Source organism: Enhydra lutris, unplaced genomic scaffold (assembly GCF_002288905.1).
Source record: "Enhydra lutris kenyoni isolate GAN:26980312 unplaced genomic scaffold, ASM228890v2 scaffoldscaffold10, whole genome shotgun sequence".
NCBI classification, from domain to species: Eukaryota; Metazoa; Chordata; class Mammalia; order Carnivora; family Mustelidae; genus Enhydra; species Enhydra lutris.
Window position 1 is genome coordinate 2,188,178 of NW_019154094.1, and position 19,489 is coordinate 2,207,666.

General features: G+C 52.7%; 1 protein-coding gene across 1 annotated transcript; it reads left to right on the plus strand.

The window, feature by feature from the left end:
• Positions 1-10,983: 10,983 nt before the first annotated feature.
• LOC111144295 (6-phosphogluconolactonase) lies at positions 10,984-18,393 on the plus strand. Its single transcript, XM_022498539.1, has 5 exons — positions 10,984-11,700; positions 14,851-14,958; positions 15,439-15,540; positions 15,828-15,968; positions 18,032-18,393. Exons 1-5 carry the CDS (start codon positions 11,413-11,415, stop codon positions 18,167-18,169), a joined length of 777 nt encoding a protein of 258 aa, XP_022354247.1. The 5' UTR covers positions 10,984-11,412; the 3' UTR covers positions 18,170-18,393.
• Positions 18,394-19,489: the final 1,096 nt, after the last annotated feature.

Genomic DNA, 19,489 nt, shown 5'->3' on the forward strand with positions numbered 1-19,489 from the left:
GCCTGTGCTCGCTCTCTCTCCCTCTCTCTCTGACAAAAAACTAGTACAAAAAAAAAAAATCCCTTGTGCTCCCATCTCTTCATCCTTCCTATCCCAACCCCTGGCCACCGTGGATCTTTTATGGTCTCCATAGCTTTGCTTTTTCCGGGTCATGCACTTGGAATCCCACGACGTACAGCCTTTTCAAACCAGCTTCTTTGACTTCGCAAGATGCTTTTAAGATCCTTGCCTTTGGCTAGCTTGAGAGCTTTGTATTTTTTTTTTAAAGATTTTATTTTATTTTATTTATTTATTTTTAAAGATTTTATTTATTTATTTGACAGAGAGAAATCACAAGTAAGCAGAGAGGCAGGCAGAGAGAGAGGAGGAAGCAGGCTCCCTGCTGAGCAGAAAGCCCGATGTGGGGCTCGAACCCAGGACCTGGGATCATGACCTGAGCCGAAGGCAGCGGCTTAACCCACTGAGCCACCCAGGCGCCCCTAAAGATTTTATTTTAAAGAGAGAGAGACATAGCAGGACCAGGAGGGGCAGAGGGAGGGCGAGAGAGAGAATCTTAAGCAGACTCCATGCTGAGCATGGATGGAGCCAGATGTGGGGCTCGATCCCAGAACCCTGAGATCGTGACCTGAGCCAAAACCAAGAGTTGGGTGCTTAACCAATTGTGCCACTCAGGCGCCCCAAAAGCTTTTTTGTTGTTGTTTTTGTTGTTGTTTGTTCGTTTTTGTGGAACAAGAAGTTCTGTGACTTGCCCCCAGGGTCCATCTTTAGGTCGGGAGGAAAGCCAGAATCAGAAGGCACTCGGGCAGGATGTGTACAGAGAGGATTTTGTCCCTGTGATGTGGGAAGAGAAACTCGCCCCAGCCTGGCATCAATACGTGGGCCAGGAGTGTCAGGGCTTGAGCGGCGTGTGCGGGACAAGCAGGGAGAAGCGTGCTGGAGAGGGCATGGGGAGGAGGGAGAGTTGAGGACATGAGAGGCTTCCAAGGAGAGGTGGCTGCAGGCTAGGACCTTGCCTCCAACCTTTCAAGGGTCTCCCTCACTCTGGGGAAGAGTCTAGTCTCCCTGGTGCTGCCATCCTGAAGGCTCTTTTCCTTCCACGGTGATTGGTCGTTTCCAGTCTGTGTCTTGCTTTCATGCCTTTACTCCTGCTGTCCCTTGTCCCTGAACCCTTGTTCCTATGCCGCATGCCTGGCCAACTCCAGCTGATCTGTTGTTGTTTTTTTTTAAGATTTTATTTATTTATTTGACAGACGGAGATCACAAGCAGGCAGAGAGGCAGGCAGAGAGAGAGGAGGAAGCAGGCTCTGCCGAGCAGAGAGCCTGATGCGGGGCTCGATCCCAGGACCCTGGGATCATGACCTGAGCCGAAGGCAGAGGCTTTAACCCACTGAGCCACCCAGGCACCCCTCAGGTGATCTGTTTTTAATTAAGGTGTCATTCACATGCCAGATAATCCATGCTTGTAAATCGTACAATTTGGTGGCATTTAGTGATCGCAAAGTTGGGCAACTGTCGCCTCTGTCTGGTTCCAGAACATTTTCATTCCCCCAAGAGGAAACTTCAGACCCATTAAAGTCTCTCCCCCAGACCCTGGCAGCCACTAGCTGGCTTTCTGTCTCTAGATTTGTCTGTTCCTGACATTTCATGTCAATGAGATCATACAACATGTGGTCTTTGGTGTCTGGCTTCTTCCACTCAACATCATATTTTTAAGATTCATCCAGGTTTGTCCCTTTTTATGGCCAAATAATATCCATTTGAATGGATGGGCCGTGTTTTGTTGACCATTTATCCAGTGATGGACATTAAGTCATTTACACTGTTTGTCTATTGTGAGTAAGGCTGCTGAGAACATTCATATACAAGTCTTTGTGTGAACGTATGTTTTTAATTCTTTCTGGTATAAACCAAGGCGTGGAAATACCAGGTCATATGGTATGTTTAATATTTTGAGGATCTGCCAGACTGTTGTTCAAAGCGACTGCACATTTTATGGTCCCACCAGCAACAGTATATCAAAGTTGCAATTTCCCACATCCTTGCCAGCACTTTTTTAGGGAAATATATCTATTTCAGACAAGACATGGCCAACACATGGACCTGAGTCTTCTCCCCAACCAGCTTCTCTGGCTCCGTTAAAGCTCCATGTGCATCCAGTTAAGCTAGAAACTCGGGACTCAGTCCTGATTCCTCTTTTTTGTCATGTTCCAAGGCTCATAACTGGAAAGGACCAGGAGCCCTGCCTCCAAGACACCCTGAACCCACCGAACCCAACAAGCACTAGATTTCTCTAGCCCACTAAACGGGCTCCTAGCTGGCCTCCCTGCTTCCATACCTTCTTTCACAATCCCTTCACCGAGTAGCCACAGTGATTTTTTAAAAACGGACCCTAGTCTCTCCCCTACTCAAAGCCCTCCAGAGGTTCCCCTAAGATCAGTCTTTCCAGTCTCATCTTTCCTGTCTGGCCTGGGTGGTCAGCCTCCAGTTACACGTGTCTGCCTTCTGCTAGTTCCCGCCTTGGCGCTCTAGTCTCCTTGTGCCTCTTTTGGAGATGCTCTTCCTCCAAATACACAACTGTGTTCTTCCTGCCATTCAGGCTTCCATGTAAATGTCAGTTTCGTTCACCTCCCGATCTCTACAGACCCCAGTCACCTTCTTTCTCTCCCGTCACCCTATAGTATCTCCACTATTGTGCTGTTATTTTTTCTTGTGTTTATGTGGCTTACCTGTTCATTGTCTGACTTCTCCAGGAGGGTGTGAGCTAGGAAAGGGCAGGGACTGCTCCCCTCAGGGGCTCATTCAGATGAAGGACAGTATTGGGCACAGGTGGAGCTTGGGAAATGGCTTTCTGAATGAATGAATGAATGAATGAATTGATGGATGAAGAAACCATTGCACTCCCTGAGCCTCGGTTTCTCCAGGTGTGAAATGGGAGCATCTGAGGGAAGGCTCAGGTGTATTGTGATGGTGAGTGAGGGCGCGTGGAGCCCTGGTGAGCAAGACAGCTCCTTATAGGCGTAAAGTATCAGCATTGTGGGAACCAGGACATCAGAGCGAAAGCCTCTGGTCCTGATTTCTGCTGAAGCAAAGGGTGCTAAATAATAAAACTCGCCTGAACAACACTTTGCGGGTCGGCCTGTATAATTTGTCTATAGCACCTTCATTCACTGCCCCCAACTGCACTGTTTAAGGGACTCCGTGGGAACCCACCAGATTCTTAACAACACAGCGTCCTCATGATGCTTGCCTTCCCTTCCCAATCTGATATCCCACCCTTCTGCCCTCTGCTCCAAGACTACCCCTTAACCACTGAGGACCAAAATCGCCTAGAAGCTTGAAAGACAAAATGTGTTCAACATCTCGGAAATGAATGAATGCAGTTACCTCTCCCTTCCCCAGGCTGGATTCAGCCCCTCCTTTTTACTTTCCAGCTACTGCAGGCAGTCATGACTGTTTCCAGCCAACAGAGTCATAGCCGCCCATCTAGTGAGTAGTACTGAGATCTGGCCCATGGTCTGTGTTACTGAGGAGTCTAGCAGATAAAAGCAGTTCTTTCCTCCAAGTCTGTCTTGAACCTGAGCTTCTTTTTGTGATTTTTCAGGATTAAAGGAGTGGAGCCATATTACAGAAGCAATTAGATAACTTTGAAATATGAGAAGGGGTGTATGTGTGTGCGCAAGTGTATATTTATGTCTTTTTCAAAAAAGATTTATTTATTTTTAAATTTTTTTTTTTTAAAGATTTTATTTATTTATTTGACAGAGAGATCACAAGCAGGCAGAGAGGCAGGCAGAGAGAGAGGAGGAAGCAGGCTCCCCGAGAGAGCAGAGAGCCCGTTGCGGGGCTCGATCCCAGGACTCTGAGATCATGACCTGAGCCGAAGGCAGCGGCCCAACCCACTGAGCCACCCAGGCGCCCCTATTTTTAAATTTTTTAATTTGTTTTTTATTTAACAGAGACCACAAGTAGGCCGAGAGGCAGGCAGACAGAGTGAGGAAGAGAAGCAGGCTTCCCGCTGAGCAGAGAGCCTGACTCGGGGCTCGATCCCAGGACCCTGGGATCATGACCTGAGCCGAAGGCAGAGGCTTTAACCCACTGAGCCACCCAGGTGCCCCTATTTATTTATTTATAAAGAGAGGGTGAATGGGGGGAGAAATTCAAGCAGACTCCCTGCTGAGCTTGGAGCCCACTTGGGGCTCCATCTCATGACCCATGAGGTCATGACCTGAGCCCAAAACAGAGGTCGAATGCTTAACTGACTGAGCCACTCAGGCGCCCCATCTGTCTTTTTGTATCATGGTCACCCTAGTGGGTCAGTGAAGTGGTGTCTCATAGTTTGATTTGCATTTCCCTGGTGGCTAGCGGACAGGACATCTTTGCATGTGGTCGTTGGCCATTTCTGTATCTTCTTTGGAGATGTCTATTCAGAACCTTTGCCCGTTTTATTTATTTATTTATAAAGATTTTATTTATTTATTTGACGGAGAGGTCACAAGTAGGCAGAGAGGCGGGCAGAGAGAGAGGAGGAAGCAGGCTCCCCGCTGAGCAGAGAGCCCAATACAGGTCTTGATCCCAGGACCCTGGGATCATGACTGTAAGGTTTTACAGGCGAGATAAACATGACACCAGGCGAAGTGGGTGCAAGGCAAGATTTATTAAAGGCACTCTCCCGCTTAGTTTCAGGGCTCAGGAGAAGGGGAGCCAGGAAAGTTGTGCTGGGAGGAGGTGGGCACCCTCGGGCGAGGTTCCGTGACTCTGGAAAGGGGAGTGGGGGAAGTCGCGCTGGGAGGGAGTTGGCGGGGGTCTTTTATCTGTCTCCTGCATAGGTATCGAGTTACCTATGGAGACGTGACCTGGGCGTACATCCTTTTGGCAGGAGAGTCAAGGGTTGGGGGCGGGACCCGGCGGCGGTCATTTCCATTGCTCCTCCTGCACTCCTGGAGCCCGCCGACCCAACATTCCGACCTTTTTGGTGTAATAGGGGTGGCGACTCAGATCCGGCTACTTCCTGCTGGCAAAGGGGCGTCGTCATAGGGTCCTTCGGATGTGGGTAGGCGGGTATAGGGATGCTGGAGGAGTTGGTTGACAGTGACCCTGGAAACCTCACAGATGCGATCCTGAATGAAGCCAAGAACACAGGGGGCGATTAGTGCTAATAGGCAGAGGAGAATAAGGGGACTTAAGATTGGAAGGAGCCAGGTCGTTAAGGGGGAGAGCCACCACTGAGAGGGGTTTATTCCAGGGCGATGCCGGCCACCAAGGGAGTCGCGGATTTTTGCCAGGGCCCCGATATTGGTTTCGACTATACCGGATTCGTTGATAGAATAGCAGCATTCTTCATTGAGGAATAAGCAGGTTCCTCCCTTGTCTGCGGTGAGCAGGTCCAGGGCTCGCAGGTTCTGTAGGGCTACCTGGGCCACTGAAGTAATCTATCGTAGGGACGCCAAGGACTCAGCTGAGACTTCCACGGCTGTTCAGAGCTGTTCGGATAAATCTCGGGTAGCGCCTATGGAGTGAGCTAGGGCCCCGGTGCCCAGCCAGGTGGCCACTAGGGAAGATGCCAAGGAGACCCCAATAACCAGGGGAAGAAACACAGCCCTTTTTTTGTCACAGGAGGGGGGTGGAGAGGACGGCCATTTCCGCTAGGGCTGGCACCCTCCGGGCTGGCAATCTATGGTGACCAGCTGACTAGACCCTGTGGTGTCCCCATGGGTCCAAGTTTCCACTAGGAAGAAGTGCCACCTGAACCCAGGGTCACCGGAGGGCCAGCTATGGGGGGGGGTAGAAGGAGGAGGGTGAGGAGAAGTGGTGCAGGAAATCCACAACCGCGTTGGCCCCAGGGTTTGGGAAGTCCAGCCATCCTGTGGTGGGGCTGGTTTTAGATTGGAAATGTGTACCCACGGGTGGTGTCCTAGGAGTTTTGCTGCTGTGGGAGTTGTGAGAATAAGAGTATGGGGGCCGGTCCACCTGGGCTGTAAGGACTTTGGGTGAAGTTCTTGTAGGAGAACTTGGTCCCTAGGATTTAGGGCCTGGGGGAAGTCTCCACCTGGGCTGTCAGGGGTGGGGATGGTTGAATCTGCATGAGCCCTTAGGAGGGCTCGTAAGAGGGTCAGATAGGGGAGATAGGATAGGAGGAGTTGTGGATAGGCAGGAAGGTTGTGATTAAGTAGGAAGGGCCTGCTGTATAGGAGCTCAAAGGGGCTGAGTCCTGACGGGTCTGAGGGGAGGCCTTAAGGCGGGTGAGTGCTAGTGGGAGAAGGGTTGGCCAAGAGAGGCGGGTTTCAAGAGTGAGTTTGGTGAGTTGTTCCTTGAGGAGTCCGTTGGCCCTCTCCACCTTACCCGAGGATTGGGGGTGATAGGGGATATGGAGTTTCCAGGTGATGTTGAGGCTCTCGGAGATCTGTTGTGTGATGCTGGAGATGAAGGCCGGTCCGTTGTCCGATTGTAGGGTTCGAGGGAGTCCAAACCTCGGGATGATGTGCTCAATGAGAATGATGGAGACCACATCTGCTGTTTCCCTAGTGGTGGGGAATGCCTCGATCCAGCCTGTGAAGGTGTCCACAAGAGTTAGTAGGTATCTGAAGGTTTTGTGTCGAGGCATGTGAGTGAAGTCAAGTTGCCAGTCCTCGCCTGGCTGATGCCTGCAGAGCTGGTGGGTGGGTCCTGGTCTTTGGAGGCCGCCCTGGGCAACGACAACAGAACAGGTTCTGCAGGCCTGGTGAACCTCCTTAATGGTCTTTTGGGGGAGGGGGTGGTGAAAGAGAAGTCGGAGAAATTGGTCTAGGGCCTTTGGATCAATGTGGAGAGACTAGTGGATGTCAGTAATGAGGGTGTGGATTAGGCTGTTTGGGAGGGCAATTTTGTCCTGGACAAAATACCATCCCTTGTCATCCAACCTGCCACCTAATGTTTTAAGGGCCCGAGTCTCCTCAACAGTGTACGAGGGACTGTGAGGAGTGTTGAGAAACAGGAGAGGGGCTGGAGAGGAGTTTAAGGCCATGTGTCAGGCAATAGAGTCGGCCTTGTTGTTCCCCAAAGATATGGGGTCCTTGGAGGCCTTATGGCCATGGCAGTGGACAATAGCCACCTCGGGGTAATTGAGAGCCTCGAGGAGTTTGGCAATAAGAGGCCCGTTGACTATGGAGGTTCCCTTGGTTGTGAGAAATCCCTTTTCTCACCAGAGGACAGAGTGAGTGTGAGTAATAAGGAAAGCATACTTGGAGTCAGTATAAATAGTGACCCATTGTCCCTCAGATAAGTGAAGGGCCCTGGTGAGAGCCACAAGTTCTGCCTTTTGAGAAGTAGTCCCAATGGGAAGGGGGGCCGCTTCTATGACAGCGCCCAGGGTGACCACTGCATAGGCCACGTGTGGCCGTCCATCTGGAGCTATGAGGGAGCTCCCATCCATGAACGGGGGGTGATCGGGGTCAGGTAGCAGCCGGTCTGAAAGTCCTGGATGGGAGGGAGAGAGTTCTTCCAGGAGTTGAGAGCAGGAATGGGAAGGAGTGGGGGTAGACGAAGGTGTCGACAAGAGAGTGGCAGGATTTAGGCGAGGGGAGACAGAGTGTGACCTGGGGGTTTTCTATGAACAGCAGGTGGTAGAGTTGGAGACGGGAAGGAATGAGTTGTGCCAAGGATTTGTGGCTGACTAAGTCCATCAGTCGATGGGGGGAGAAGACCATGATGGGCTGTCCTAAGGTAAGTTTGAGGGCCTCCTTTGTCAGAGAAGTGGCTACCGCTAGGGCCCTGAGGCAGGGCTGCCATCCCTGGGCAGTGACATCTAGTTGTTTGGAGAGTTAAAGGGGATAAGGAGACCCTGCTGCAGGAGGCGGCCGCTGATGAGCTTAAGTCCTCGCCTGTGGGTTGCTACTACAGGTCTGGAAATGTCCCATACCTGCGGGCCTACAGAGAGGAGACAGTCCGGGATAGAGGACGAGTCATAGGGAAGTAGAGGAAGGACAAGGTGAGCAGAAGTTGAGGGAGAGGGAGAGAGACGAATGGTGGCCTGAAGTTTGTGGAGGATGTCCCTGCCTAGTAGGGGAACAGGGCAGGAAGGGATAATGAGGAAGGAGTGTGAGAAGGGGAACCCATCCAGGCTGCAGTTAAGGGGTGGGCTGGCCTTTGGAGTGGAGGAAGTACCATCAATTCCCATAACTGCAACTGGGGAGGGATGAGTAGGACCCGAGTAGGAAGGCAGGACAGAATGTCCCGTGTCCAATAGAAAGGAAATGGACTTACCTGCTACCTGGAGCATGACCCTGGGCTCAGCATGGGTGAGAGGGGTGTCTAGAGTCTGGGCTCCATCAGTCATCCTCCAATCCGAGAAGTTGGAAGGCAGGACTTACCGTCTCAGGGTCTCCCCCACGTGGAGGCGCCGGGAATATCCCTAGGCTGGGGCAGTCCGAGTTCCAGTGGTCCATCATGCGGCATTGAGGGCACGGCCTAGTAGGCGCTTTTGGATTGGGGCATTGACGGGCCCAGTGTCCCTTGGCTCCGCACTTGAAACAGGCCCCCAGAGGGACACGGTTAGGTGCTCCCTTCTGTTGACCCCCCGAACCTGCCGGCCTCAGGGCTGCTACCAGGGCTTGGGTCTGCAGTTGGACCTTCTGTTGGAGTCTGGCTTGGCGCTGAAGTTCTGCTGCCTCCTCTCGGGAGTTAAAAGACTTTAAATGCCATTTTCACCAGATCAGAAATGGGAGTTTGAGGGCCCTCCTCCGCTTTCTTTAATTTTTTTCCGAATGTCGGCAGCTGACTGAGAAATAAAGTGAGTAGCTAAAACAGTCGCCCCTGCCAGGGAGGCCAGGTCTAGGCGAGTGTATTGAGTCAGCGCCTCAGTAAGTCGGTTAAGAAACATGGCTGGGTTTTCATTGGGTTCCTGAATGATTTCCCTTCACAAATTTATGAATCAGTTAAGCACAAACCAAGCTTACTAACAGATTTAAATATTCTTATTTTCTTTGCTGTAAGAAGTCAAAAGCACAAACCTATGTTCAGTAATCAATGACTTGGCATTTTATCCTCTTTGGAAAAGACCTAAATGTCCAACAAATTTAATTCCATTTGTCATCCAAGCAAAACTTTCAGCTTTCAGGTTACCAAAGACTTTGAAAGGTATCTCAGCAATTACCCATTAAAACTTTGAGACAGACAATTAACCATCAGTTTAATCATTTCTTTGCTAACAGATTTTAACAAATAACACGAGCTTATTTGACCTTCAGTAAACTTTGATTGAAGTTTCACGTTTACTGCAGATAACTTTGTCAGGAGTTCGGATAGGAGTGGGGAGGGCGCCGGGTAGACGAGGGCGCCTGGTAGATGAGGGCGACCGGTTCAGAAATCCTGAACTTAAGGGACCTTGGGGTAAGGGATCGCGGTAAGGAGGAGGAGGAAGAGGAACCAGGGGCCCTCTTGTCGGTGGGTGGGTGAAGCTCTCTGGGGGTTCAGAGAGGGGAGACAGGGAGGAGAGGTCTGGGTCTTTGGGAGCAGTGGGTGGCAGGGTAGGGGGAGGGGAGGGGGCCAAGAGGATCTGTGAAGTGGAGCAGTGAGAGCAGAGGGAGGGGCGAGAGTGCAGAGTCCAGAAAGCCTGGACATAAGGGACCTTGGCCCATCTGCCTTGGTGTCTGCTGAGGTTATTTAGGTCCATGAAAATCTGATAATTAAACGTGCCTTCCGGAGGCCATTGGGACTGATTGTCTAACCGGTATTGTGGCCAAGTGACAGTACAGTAACGTCATTTTCACAGATCCTGGTCCAGTTCCAGGGTTTTAAGATTGGCCAACAGGCCTAAAACACCCCCGGGATGTTTTAGAGTTGAATTTGGATTGGGAGGTCCCCACGATTCGTTGCCGGGCAACCCGAGGGCTGGAGGAAGGCGTCCCTTCATCCACCACTGGGTTGCAGAAAAACTGTGTCGACTGCCTAGAGGTTAGGACGTCTCCCAGCCTCTCGGAGTCACGGAGGTCACCTGGTGACCGGTGGGGTCCGCCCTGACGCGGCCGCGATTAGGGCAGGGCTTTCTGGATGGAGGCGCGGAATCGGGGGAAACTCACCAGGGCTTCAGGAGTGGCGTTGGGAAAGGCAGTTCTAGGTCCGGCTAGGGAGAGGAGAGAGCCTCCTCACCAGGGTGGGGGCTCAATCTCCTCCCGGGTTTCGTCACCAAATATAAGGTTTTACAGGCGAGATAAACACGACACCAGGCGAAGTGGGTGCAAGGCAAGATTTATTAAAGGCACTCTCCCACGAAGTTTCAGGGCTCAGGAGAAGGGGAGCCAGGAAAGTTGCGCCGGGAGGAGGTGGGCACCCTCGGGCGAGGTTCCGTGACTCTGGAAAGCAGAGTGGCGGAAGTCGCACTGGGAGGGAGTTGGCGGGGGTCTTTTATCTGTCTCCTGCTTAGGTATCGGGTTACCTATGGAGATGTGACCTGGGCACACATCCTTTTGGAGGGAGAGTCAAGGGTTGGGGGGGTAGGCTGGTAGATGGCGGGACCGGGCGGCGGTCATTTCCATTGCTCCTCCTGCACTCTCGGAGCCTGCCGACCCAACAATGACCTAAGCCGAAGGCAGAGGCTTTAACCCACTGAGCCACCCAGGTGCCCCATTTTGCTACTGATTTTAAAGATGTACTACCTATGCAAGTCTCCTTGCACTTACTGAATTATCCCTCCACCCCCATAAGTGGCCCAGCTCCCCAGGCCCACCAGGCCTTCTCTTCTTTCCAGACTTCTCTACCCATGCTATTCCCTGGAATACCCCTTCTCATCAGCCATTACACATTTGCCCCATTCTGGGAGCCTCTCCAGGCAAGAGCAAGGGTGGAGGCCTCTCTGGGTCCTCAGACACAGAGATCCCCAGGGAGCATTGGCAGAAGCAATTCAACGAGTATCTTTTCAGGTCCAACTCTGTGCCAGGCATGATTCAGGGAGCTTTCCAAGCATCAGAGAACAAAACAAACCCTGTCCTCCTGTAGCTTATATTTTAATTAAAGAGGGAGACCAAAAAGAGCAACAAGATAAATATTATCAGGTTCAGGAACTTCCAAGTCCACCAAAAGGTGCCTTCCTCCAGGAAATCTCCTATCTTCTCCCTCCATCCCACCTCGCAATCCCTTCTTAGGGACCCCAGCTCTAGGGTCCTCTCTTCGGCCCCACCCTGACACCACGAGGCTTGAGAACAACCCCACTAGTTCTGCCTGCTCCAGCCCAGGGAAGAGCTCAGGAACAGCGTGCAAAGAATCAATGAGTCCCTTCGGATGCACCGCAGGGCCCTGCCGCGACTTCACTCGTGGGACTGCGCATGTGCCATAGGCGGCCGCCCGTAGGTACTGACAGCCGTGCGGCAGGGCCGGCCTTCGCGCAGGCGCACTGGTGGATTCTCGGAGCGCTTCCGCCTCCCCGCCGCCGCCGCCGTCGCCATGGCCGCGTCGGCCCCGGACCTCATCTCGGTCTTCTCGAGCCCACAGGAGCTAGGCGCGTCGCTAGCGCAACTGGTGGCGCAACGGGCAGCGTGCTGCCTGGCGGGAGCTCGCGCCCGCTTCGCGCTCGGCCTGTCGGGCGGCAGCCTCGTCTCCATGCTGGCCCGTGAGCTGCCCGCCGCCGCCGCCCCCGCCGGCCCCGCCAGCCTCGCGCGCTGGACCGTGGGCTTCTGCGACGAGCGCCTCGTGCCCTTCGAGCACGCCGAGAGCACGTACGGTCTCTACCGGGTGAGAGCTACGGGGGCCGCCGGGGGTCACGCCGAGAGGGCCGCGCCCACCGCCCGCACCCGACTACGGGGACCGCCGGGGGTCAAATGAAGAAGGCCGCGCCCACCTCCTGACCCCGCCACGGGGGTCGCATAGGGTCACAATCTGCCTTCTGCCACTATCTGGGAATGGCCTGCTGGGTGCCCTGAACTCCCACGTCCACTGCCACCCGAGTGGGCCGGTAGGGACCTTGAAGTCTCATTATGCTTTGTCCGGTGGCCAGGTAGAGGGAACACAGTCCGGGCGAGGGCGTGGAGGTGAAACAGTGGCCCATTCCAGGGACCCAGAGAAGTTCTGGCGCCCCAGCCCGGTAGCTTGCAAGGGCAGAGTTAGGGAAGGGCCAGGCAGGAGTTATCTGGTGTGGAGCCTGGGTCTCAGTTTTCTCATCTCCAACCTGGACGCCTTCAGGATGATCTACACGCTGCTCTCGGTGCTGATGACCTCCCAGGCTGGTTAACTAACTTGCGGCCTCAGGTCTTACACAATTAGGGAAACTGAGGCTTGGAGGAGGCGTGGTCTGCGCTGGGGTCCTCCAGCTGCATCTGCTAAGTCACGCCCAGGGAGGTGTGGAAGGGGCGGGCTTGGTCAGAAGAAGCTACAGGTCACTTAGGTCCTGGTTGTGTTGCCTTCTCTTTGCGTAGAAGCTTGAGCTGACGATTTCCTGGTTTCTGTTGTTGTTGTTTTGTTTTGTCATAAAAAGGAAGGTCTACTGATTATCAAGCATTTTCTCCACATCATCTCATGTAATTTCACAATAACCTATGAGGTCGAGGCTGTCATTTCCTCCATTTCATAGATGGAGAAACTGGGGCCGGAAGAGGAGAGCTTGTGTGCCGGGGTCTCCTGCTGACCTGCAGGGGAGCTAGGGTTTGAACGGACCCCCCCAGGGACGCATCTCAAGGGCAGGGGCCTCCCAGTGTGTCTTCCTCAAAAGCTTCATTAAAAATTGAGCTTGCATTTCTTTCTTTTTACTTTGCATGAATTTGAAGAACTTTTACTTTTTTTTTTTTGAACTGTACTTCGTCAAGTAACAAAATCCTAACAAAACAGTAGAAAAAAAATGTTGCAGGGTTGTCCATTGTCCCTGTATCCAGCGCTGGGGACACAGTGGGGTGCTGGACAGTTCCCTCATGGGACTCATAGCTCATAGTGGGGAATCAGGCACCGGCTCACAGGGCAATAAATAAGGGAAGTCCACTCAGAGCATTCACATAATGCAGTGTGGACCAAAGATAATAGCGTGAGAGAGAAAGTGCCCAGGATGTTTGAGCTGAGGCCTGGAGGTGTGAGGACCTGGCCAGGGGCAGAGCTGGGGCAGAGGGTATGGCAAAGACAAATGCGATGCCATGGGAACAAGTGTGGGGCAAAGATTTGCTCCTTCTGCCAGTTTCCCTGTGAGGGGAGTCCCATGAATTCCCTGGCGCTGTCCTAACGAAGGACCACAACTTGGGTGGCTTAAAACAAGAACTTATTTTCTTAGTTCTGGAGGTCAGAGCCTAAAATCCAGGTGTTGGCAAGGCCACACTCCCTCTGGAGGCTCAAGGGGAAGATCCTTGGTCTCTTCCAGCCTCTGGGGGCTCCTGGTGTTCCTTGGCCTCCAGTCTCTGCATCTGCCTCTTCACGGAGACCAGTCATTGGATTCAGGGCCCACACTACTCTACTTGAAGTCAACTAATGACATATGCAAAGACCCCCTTCCGAATAAGGTCTCATTCTGAGGTTCTGGGTGGACACGAATCTTGGGGGCCACGAGTCAACCCAGTATAGGAGCACAGGATTGCTTCTGTCCTCAAGGACGGATCCGGTATACCTTGGGACTCTGTCAGCAGGAGTGTTCTTCTGCTTACCCTGTGTGCTCTGTGGGTCTGCTGCTGCTGAGGCCAGGGCTTCCTCTGGGCTGGGAGGATTAGCTGGGGCTGCCTCCTTCTTAGGAATGGTTTCTCAATGCCCACAGAATGTTAAGAGAGAAACAGTCCGCTCAACCAGCAGTTCCACTTCCGGGAACCTGCCTGACTGACACTGCAGCCCTTGGCTCCCTGGCAGGAGCCCAGGCAGAGGAGGAGGAGGAAGGAATGGCTCTGAGCCTGGTGGGGAAGGGCAGCTAAGGAGAGGCTCATGTGACAGAAGGAGGGTGCTGATACCCTGCGCTGGCTTTGCTCAGTGTAATCCCTAAGGGTGTGTATCGATGGGAACCTTGGACAAAGCGGAGAGGTCTTGCCAACAACAGATCTGACCCTGGCCCTCCTTGGCTCACAGACCTTCCTTGGCTCCCCATTACCCTTAATACAGAGAGAGCTCTTACTCCTCGGGCCAGTGTTCAGGGCAGGCTGCCCTGTGTGGTCTGGTATGTATACTCCATGTCCCTGGCCCTGTCCCTTGCCCCTTCTCATGCAATATTTTTTGTGGCTTCCTGCTTTTCCACTGTGGCTCAGCTTGGCATTGCCTTCCTGGCACAGGATTCCAAGATCCTGTGTGAAGGGAGGCACCAAGGTGGGGGTCACCAGTGTCCCTCCCAGAGCAGATCAAATCTGGGGAGATGAGGGAAAAGGCTAGAGCCCTCCACCTTGCAGGGGGCCTGACTCCAGGTGCTTCCAAAGAAATTAAATCCACCTGTTCGAGGCCGGGGCACGTGCTATATGCTGGCCAGGGACACCCTGTAGTGGCAGCCGGAAGAGAAGTCAGTGCTTACCATTGTCACATGCGGTGTAGGGGAGGCACAGGCAGGGGTGGGTGCTCAGAGGAGGTGCTCTGAAGGACGCATAGGAGTCTCCCAGGCAAGGGCAGTGGCTTATGTGTGGGTGGGGGTTGCAGGGTCTGCAAAGCCTTGTGCAGGGCAGAGAGGGGCTGGGTTTTATCCTGAGGTGCAAGGGACTCTGGGGGCTTTGAAACAGGACTGTGGTACAGCCACACAGGTGCTGGCTGGGGCCAGAGGCCCCCAATCAGGCTGGATTTGAAAGACTCCTGGCGGAGTACCGCCGGGATCTCAGCACACACAGAAGGTGGGTGTGATGACGGGTCTGTCCCAGGGGCCATTCAGTCACCCATGCAAACCTTGTGCCTCTGGGAGCTGCGTGTTGCTGTTGGGTGACTTTTTCCCTCTGTCTGCTGCAGACCCACTTGCTCTCCAGGCTGCCCATTCCTGAAAGCCAGGTGATCACCATTAACCCCCAGCTGCCTGTGGAGGAGGCGGCGGAAGACTATGCCAAGAAGCTGAGACAGGTGAGTTGTGGTTGACCTTCTGGTCGTCCCATGCCCCCCACCCCCTACTTGGCCCCAGGGAGACCTACTTGGCACCCAGGGAGGTGGTGGGGGAGTAGCCCAGCAGGTGGCGCTGCATGATTGTCACCAGCAAAAACTGCCACCAAGGGTGGTTGGCAAATCCTGCCCTACCCTGGACAGATGCCAGGAGGTTCCCTCTTCTGAGAGGCCACAGCCCCACCTTTGGGTCTCTCAGGGTGGCCCAGCTTCTGACCCTCTGGGAGTGGGCTTGGGCTTTCACATCTGGGGGACAGTTGTGTCCCCAGACACTTGGCCAGTCAAATGGATGAAACGTGGAACCTCGTAGAGACCCTTTCATGCAGGTGAGGCTGAGTGTTGCTCCCTGTTACAACCACTTGGGATTCTTTTTCTGATCACTGTCTCTTTGTGGCCTTCGAGTACCCCCCACAACCTCGCAGGACTGTCTTCTCCCCCATCTAGGCCTTCCAAGGGGACTCCATTCCAGTGTTTGATCTGCTAATTCTTGGGGTAGGTCCTGATGGCCACACCTGCTCGCTCTTCCCAGACCACCCCCTCCTGCAGGTGAGTGTGCCCACATGGGCCTCTGCTGACTGGGGCTTCCAGAGGGAGGGCCACTTTTGGGGGCCAGGAGGTACCCACAGCGGGGTTTAGTTAGCATCTGCCAGTTGGCTTGGCTTAACCCTTTTGAGCCTCAGTTCACCCATCTTAAAATGAGGGTTTAAATCAAGTACTACAGGATCAGTAGGAGGGGATGGAATGATCCAACAGACCATGCCAGGTGTGTGTGAGTGCTCTTGAAGCTGAAGTGACCTTGTCCTTCTGTCTCCATCCCGGCCCTCCTCCCCCAGGAGCGGGAGAAGATTGTAGCCCCCATTAGTGACTCCCCAAAGCCACCACCACAGCGTGTGACCCTCACACTTCCTGTGCTGAACGCGGCCCGAACCGTCATCTTTGTGGCTACTGGAGAAGGCAAGGCAGCTGTCCTGAAGGTAATAGCCAAGGGCCCTATTCCCAAGGAGATCAAAAGTGTGGGGGCCCAGGGATGGAATATGGCTCCAGATATCATAGTGCTGAAAGCACCAGGTGCCAAGGTACTTGAATAATTCTTGAGCTGAAGGGGAGGTGGAAGGTATAATTATAGGCTAGTTAGGAATAAACAATTATTAAATCATATTGATGAGGTGAGGCCAAAGCTGCATTCAGGGGCAAATTCATAGCTTTGAAAAGGCAGTTTTAAAAAGTATTAAGTAGGGGTGCCTGGCTGGCTCAGTCGGTAGAGCATGTGAGTCTTGAGCTTGGAGGTGTAAGTTCAAAGCACATTGGATGTAGAGGTTACTTAAAAATAAAATCTTGGGCGCCTGGGTGGCTCAGTCGCTAAAAAAAAAATCTTAAAAAAATTGTTAAACAAATTGACCACTTTAGACTTAAAATGAACAATAACATAAGTCTAGAAAAAGTCGGTGGAAGGAATACATGACATTATAATCAGAAATTAATGAATTGGTTAAGGGGAGGGTGACTCTGGGTTAAGCATCTGACTCTTGGTTTCAGCTGGGGTGGTGATTGCATGGTCATGAGATTGAGCCCCACACCTGGCTGTGCCCTCTTTGGCGTCTCTCTCACTGTCCCTTTGCTTCTCCCCCAACCCTCCTCATGGTCTCTCTCTCTCTCTAAAAAAGAAAAAAAAAATCTTAAAAAAAAAAGAAATTAATGAATTGATTAGTATTCTTAAAAGCTTAGTGGTAATAGATCCCAAAGATAAACTCTTGGCAAAACTAATCAGGGAGGAAAATTATGTAGGAGGAATAAGTGAAAAAGGAGGAATAAGAAAAAAAGAGAGATAGTTAAACATAATATTTTAGGGAAATATAGAATACATAAGCTATTAAAAGTAAACTAAATAATAAAAAATATACTGTAATTGCCATCGTTGAAAAGACCAACTATGGAAGAAACTGGAAATATTTTTTAAAAATTAACAAATAACAATTCATCCTCCCAAACAGTTGAGCCCAGATGTCCTCATGGATTGGCTTGGTGTTGGGGTTAAGGGTGCAGACTATAAAGAATCCAGCAGACCAGGATCCCTGCCCATGATGCCCAGCATGTCCTTGGGCAGCTACTTCACACCCCCACCCCAAGCCTCAACTTTTCCTTCTGTAGGGTGGGTTGGGAGGGCTCCTCCCTGTGGACCTCCTGAGGGTCAGTCCAGGCAGTTTTAGCTCAGAGTACATTCACCTGAGGCCCCCCAAGCCTCAGCTTCCCCACCTATAAAATGGGGCTGGGAATAGAGGTGACCTCGCAGAGTGAGTGGGGCAGGCCCAGCTATCAGAAAGCAGCATTTATGATTTCCACTAATTGCGAGGTCACATGGGGGGATCAGCATGCCACAGCCCATGGGCCCACATCCCGCCAGCTAAGAAGGATTTCTTTTTTAGAGATTTTATTTATTTATTTGACAGACAGAGATCACACGTAGGCAGAGAGGCAGGCAGAGAGAGAGAAGGGGAAGCAGGCTTCCCGCTGAGCAGAGAGCCTGATGTGGGGCTCATCCCAGGACCCTAGGATCATGACCTAAGCTAAAGGCAGACGCTTAACCCACTGAGCCACCCAGGTGCCCCTAAGAAGGATTTTAAAGCGGATGGGAAAAGAAAGCAAAAGCAGAATATTCTCTGACCCATGAAAATACCATGGAATCTGGATTGCAGCGTCCGTGAATAAAGCTTCGTGGGAACAGGCTGTGCCTGTTTGTTCATGTGTCACCTGCTGCTGCTTTTGCCACGTGAGAGCAGAGCTGCGCACTCGTGACAGAGATGGGGTGTGATCCCCAGAATGCAAGTGTGACCCCGGTCTGTGCGGGGCAGGTGTGCCAACCCCCGTGTCCTGCAGTCACGGATGATAGAAAAGGCAGGGACCGACTGAGGCTAAGACAGCTGGAAGGGCAACATCACCTCTTGAGAGTAGGACAGTCTTGTCCATGCGGGGAACTGGGAGCTCTGAGGGGCTATGTGGGTGCTGGGGGGTGCCTCATGCTCCTGCCCTTTCTATGCAGCGCATTTTGGAGGACAAGGAGGAGAACCTGCTCCCCGCTGCGTTGGTGCAGCCCCACACCGGGAAACTTTGCTGGTTCCTGGACGAGGCAGCGGCTGGACTCCTGACGGTGCCCTTTGAGAAGCATTCCACGTTGTAGCTGGCCCCGAGGGACTCCGCGGCGGGAACCACAAATGGCCCTTGTGGGCCAGGACCTTCCTGGGCTGGGGTCCGCTGCCACCACCACTCCAGGCTTCATTTTCAAAAAGCCGCCTGGTGCCGCAGGAAGGCCCCAGGGTCTGGCCGCCAGCCCTGCTCTGGGGGCGCTCAGCCCACCGGCCAGGGCTCTGGGGGACCAGAGATTAAAGGGAGCATTTGCTTGAAGTCTCCACTCTCTCGTGGTCCTTGGTGGGTGGTGGGAGCAGGGATGCCCCAGCTGAGTGTGTGATCCAAAGTCCTTGTCCCAGCAAGGGGAGGGCAGGGATGGGGTACCCTGGGTGAGTTTCCTAGGGTTGCCGGAGCAAAGGACCACAAAATGTATGGTCGCTCAGTTCGGGGCTGGGGAGGGTCAGAAGTCTGAAATCGAAGCGTCCACAGAGTTGGATCCTTCTGGAGGCTCTGAAGGAGAGTCTGTCCTATGCCATTCTTCTGGTGTTTGGTGGCTGCTGGCAGCCCTCAGCCATCCTTGGCTTGTAGGCTCATCGCTCCGGTCTACTCCGCTCTTGTCACATGTCCTCCCCTGTGTCTCTGTGTCCTCTCCCTTTCTAGTAAGGACACCTGCAAGTGGACATTGGACAGCCCTAAATCCAGGGTGAACTCTTCTCAAGATCCTTAAGAATTACAGCTGCAAATAAGATCACACTTGGAGGTTCCAGGGGACATGTCGTATGTGTGTAGATGTGTGTGTGTTTAAAAAGTAACAAAATTTACCATCTTAACCATTTTTAAGCGTCCCGTTTGCGGCATTAAATATTCTCTCTGCCTTCACCGTCATCCATCCCCAGAACTCTTGGGAATCTGAAACTACACCTATTAAACAGCTCCCCATTCTCCCCTCCCCCAGCCCCTGGCACCCACAATTCAACTTTCTGACCACTCCGGGCACCCCCCCATATGTGGAATTACACGTTATTTGTGCTCCCATGGCTGGTGTCTTCACGTCCTCAAGGTTCATCCGTGTTGGAGCCTAGGTCAGAACCTCCTTCCTCCTTATGGCAGAAGAACATTCCAGCGTGCACATACGCCATGTAGTTTCCTGTCCATCCACCAGCCGCCGCTTGGGCAGCTCCCACACTTTGCTCATTGTGACAGAGCTACTACAGACATCTCAAGACCCTGCTCTCAGTTCTTCTGGGGATATTCCTAGAAGTGGAAAGGGTGATTCATATGGTGATTCTATGTTTAAATTTTGAGGACCCTCTGTACCCTTTTGCACAGCAGCTATACCATTTTCTGTTCCTGCCGCTGGTGCCCAAGGCTT

Coding starts and splice junctions, on each gene's coding strand:
- LOC111144295 (XM_022498539.1), top strand. CDS start 11,413: ATGGCCGCGTCGGCCCCGGACCTCATCTCGGTCTTCTCGAGCCCACAG. Junction 14,959..15,438: donor ATGCCAAGAAGCTGAGACAG/GTGAGTTGTGGT, acceptor TCCCCCATCTAG/GCCTTCCAAGGGGACTCCAT. Junction 15,541..15,827: donor CAGACCACCCCCTCCTGCAG/GTGAGTGTGCCC, acceptor CTCCTCCCCCAG/GAGCGGGAGAAGATTGTAGC.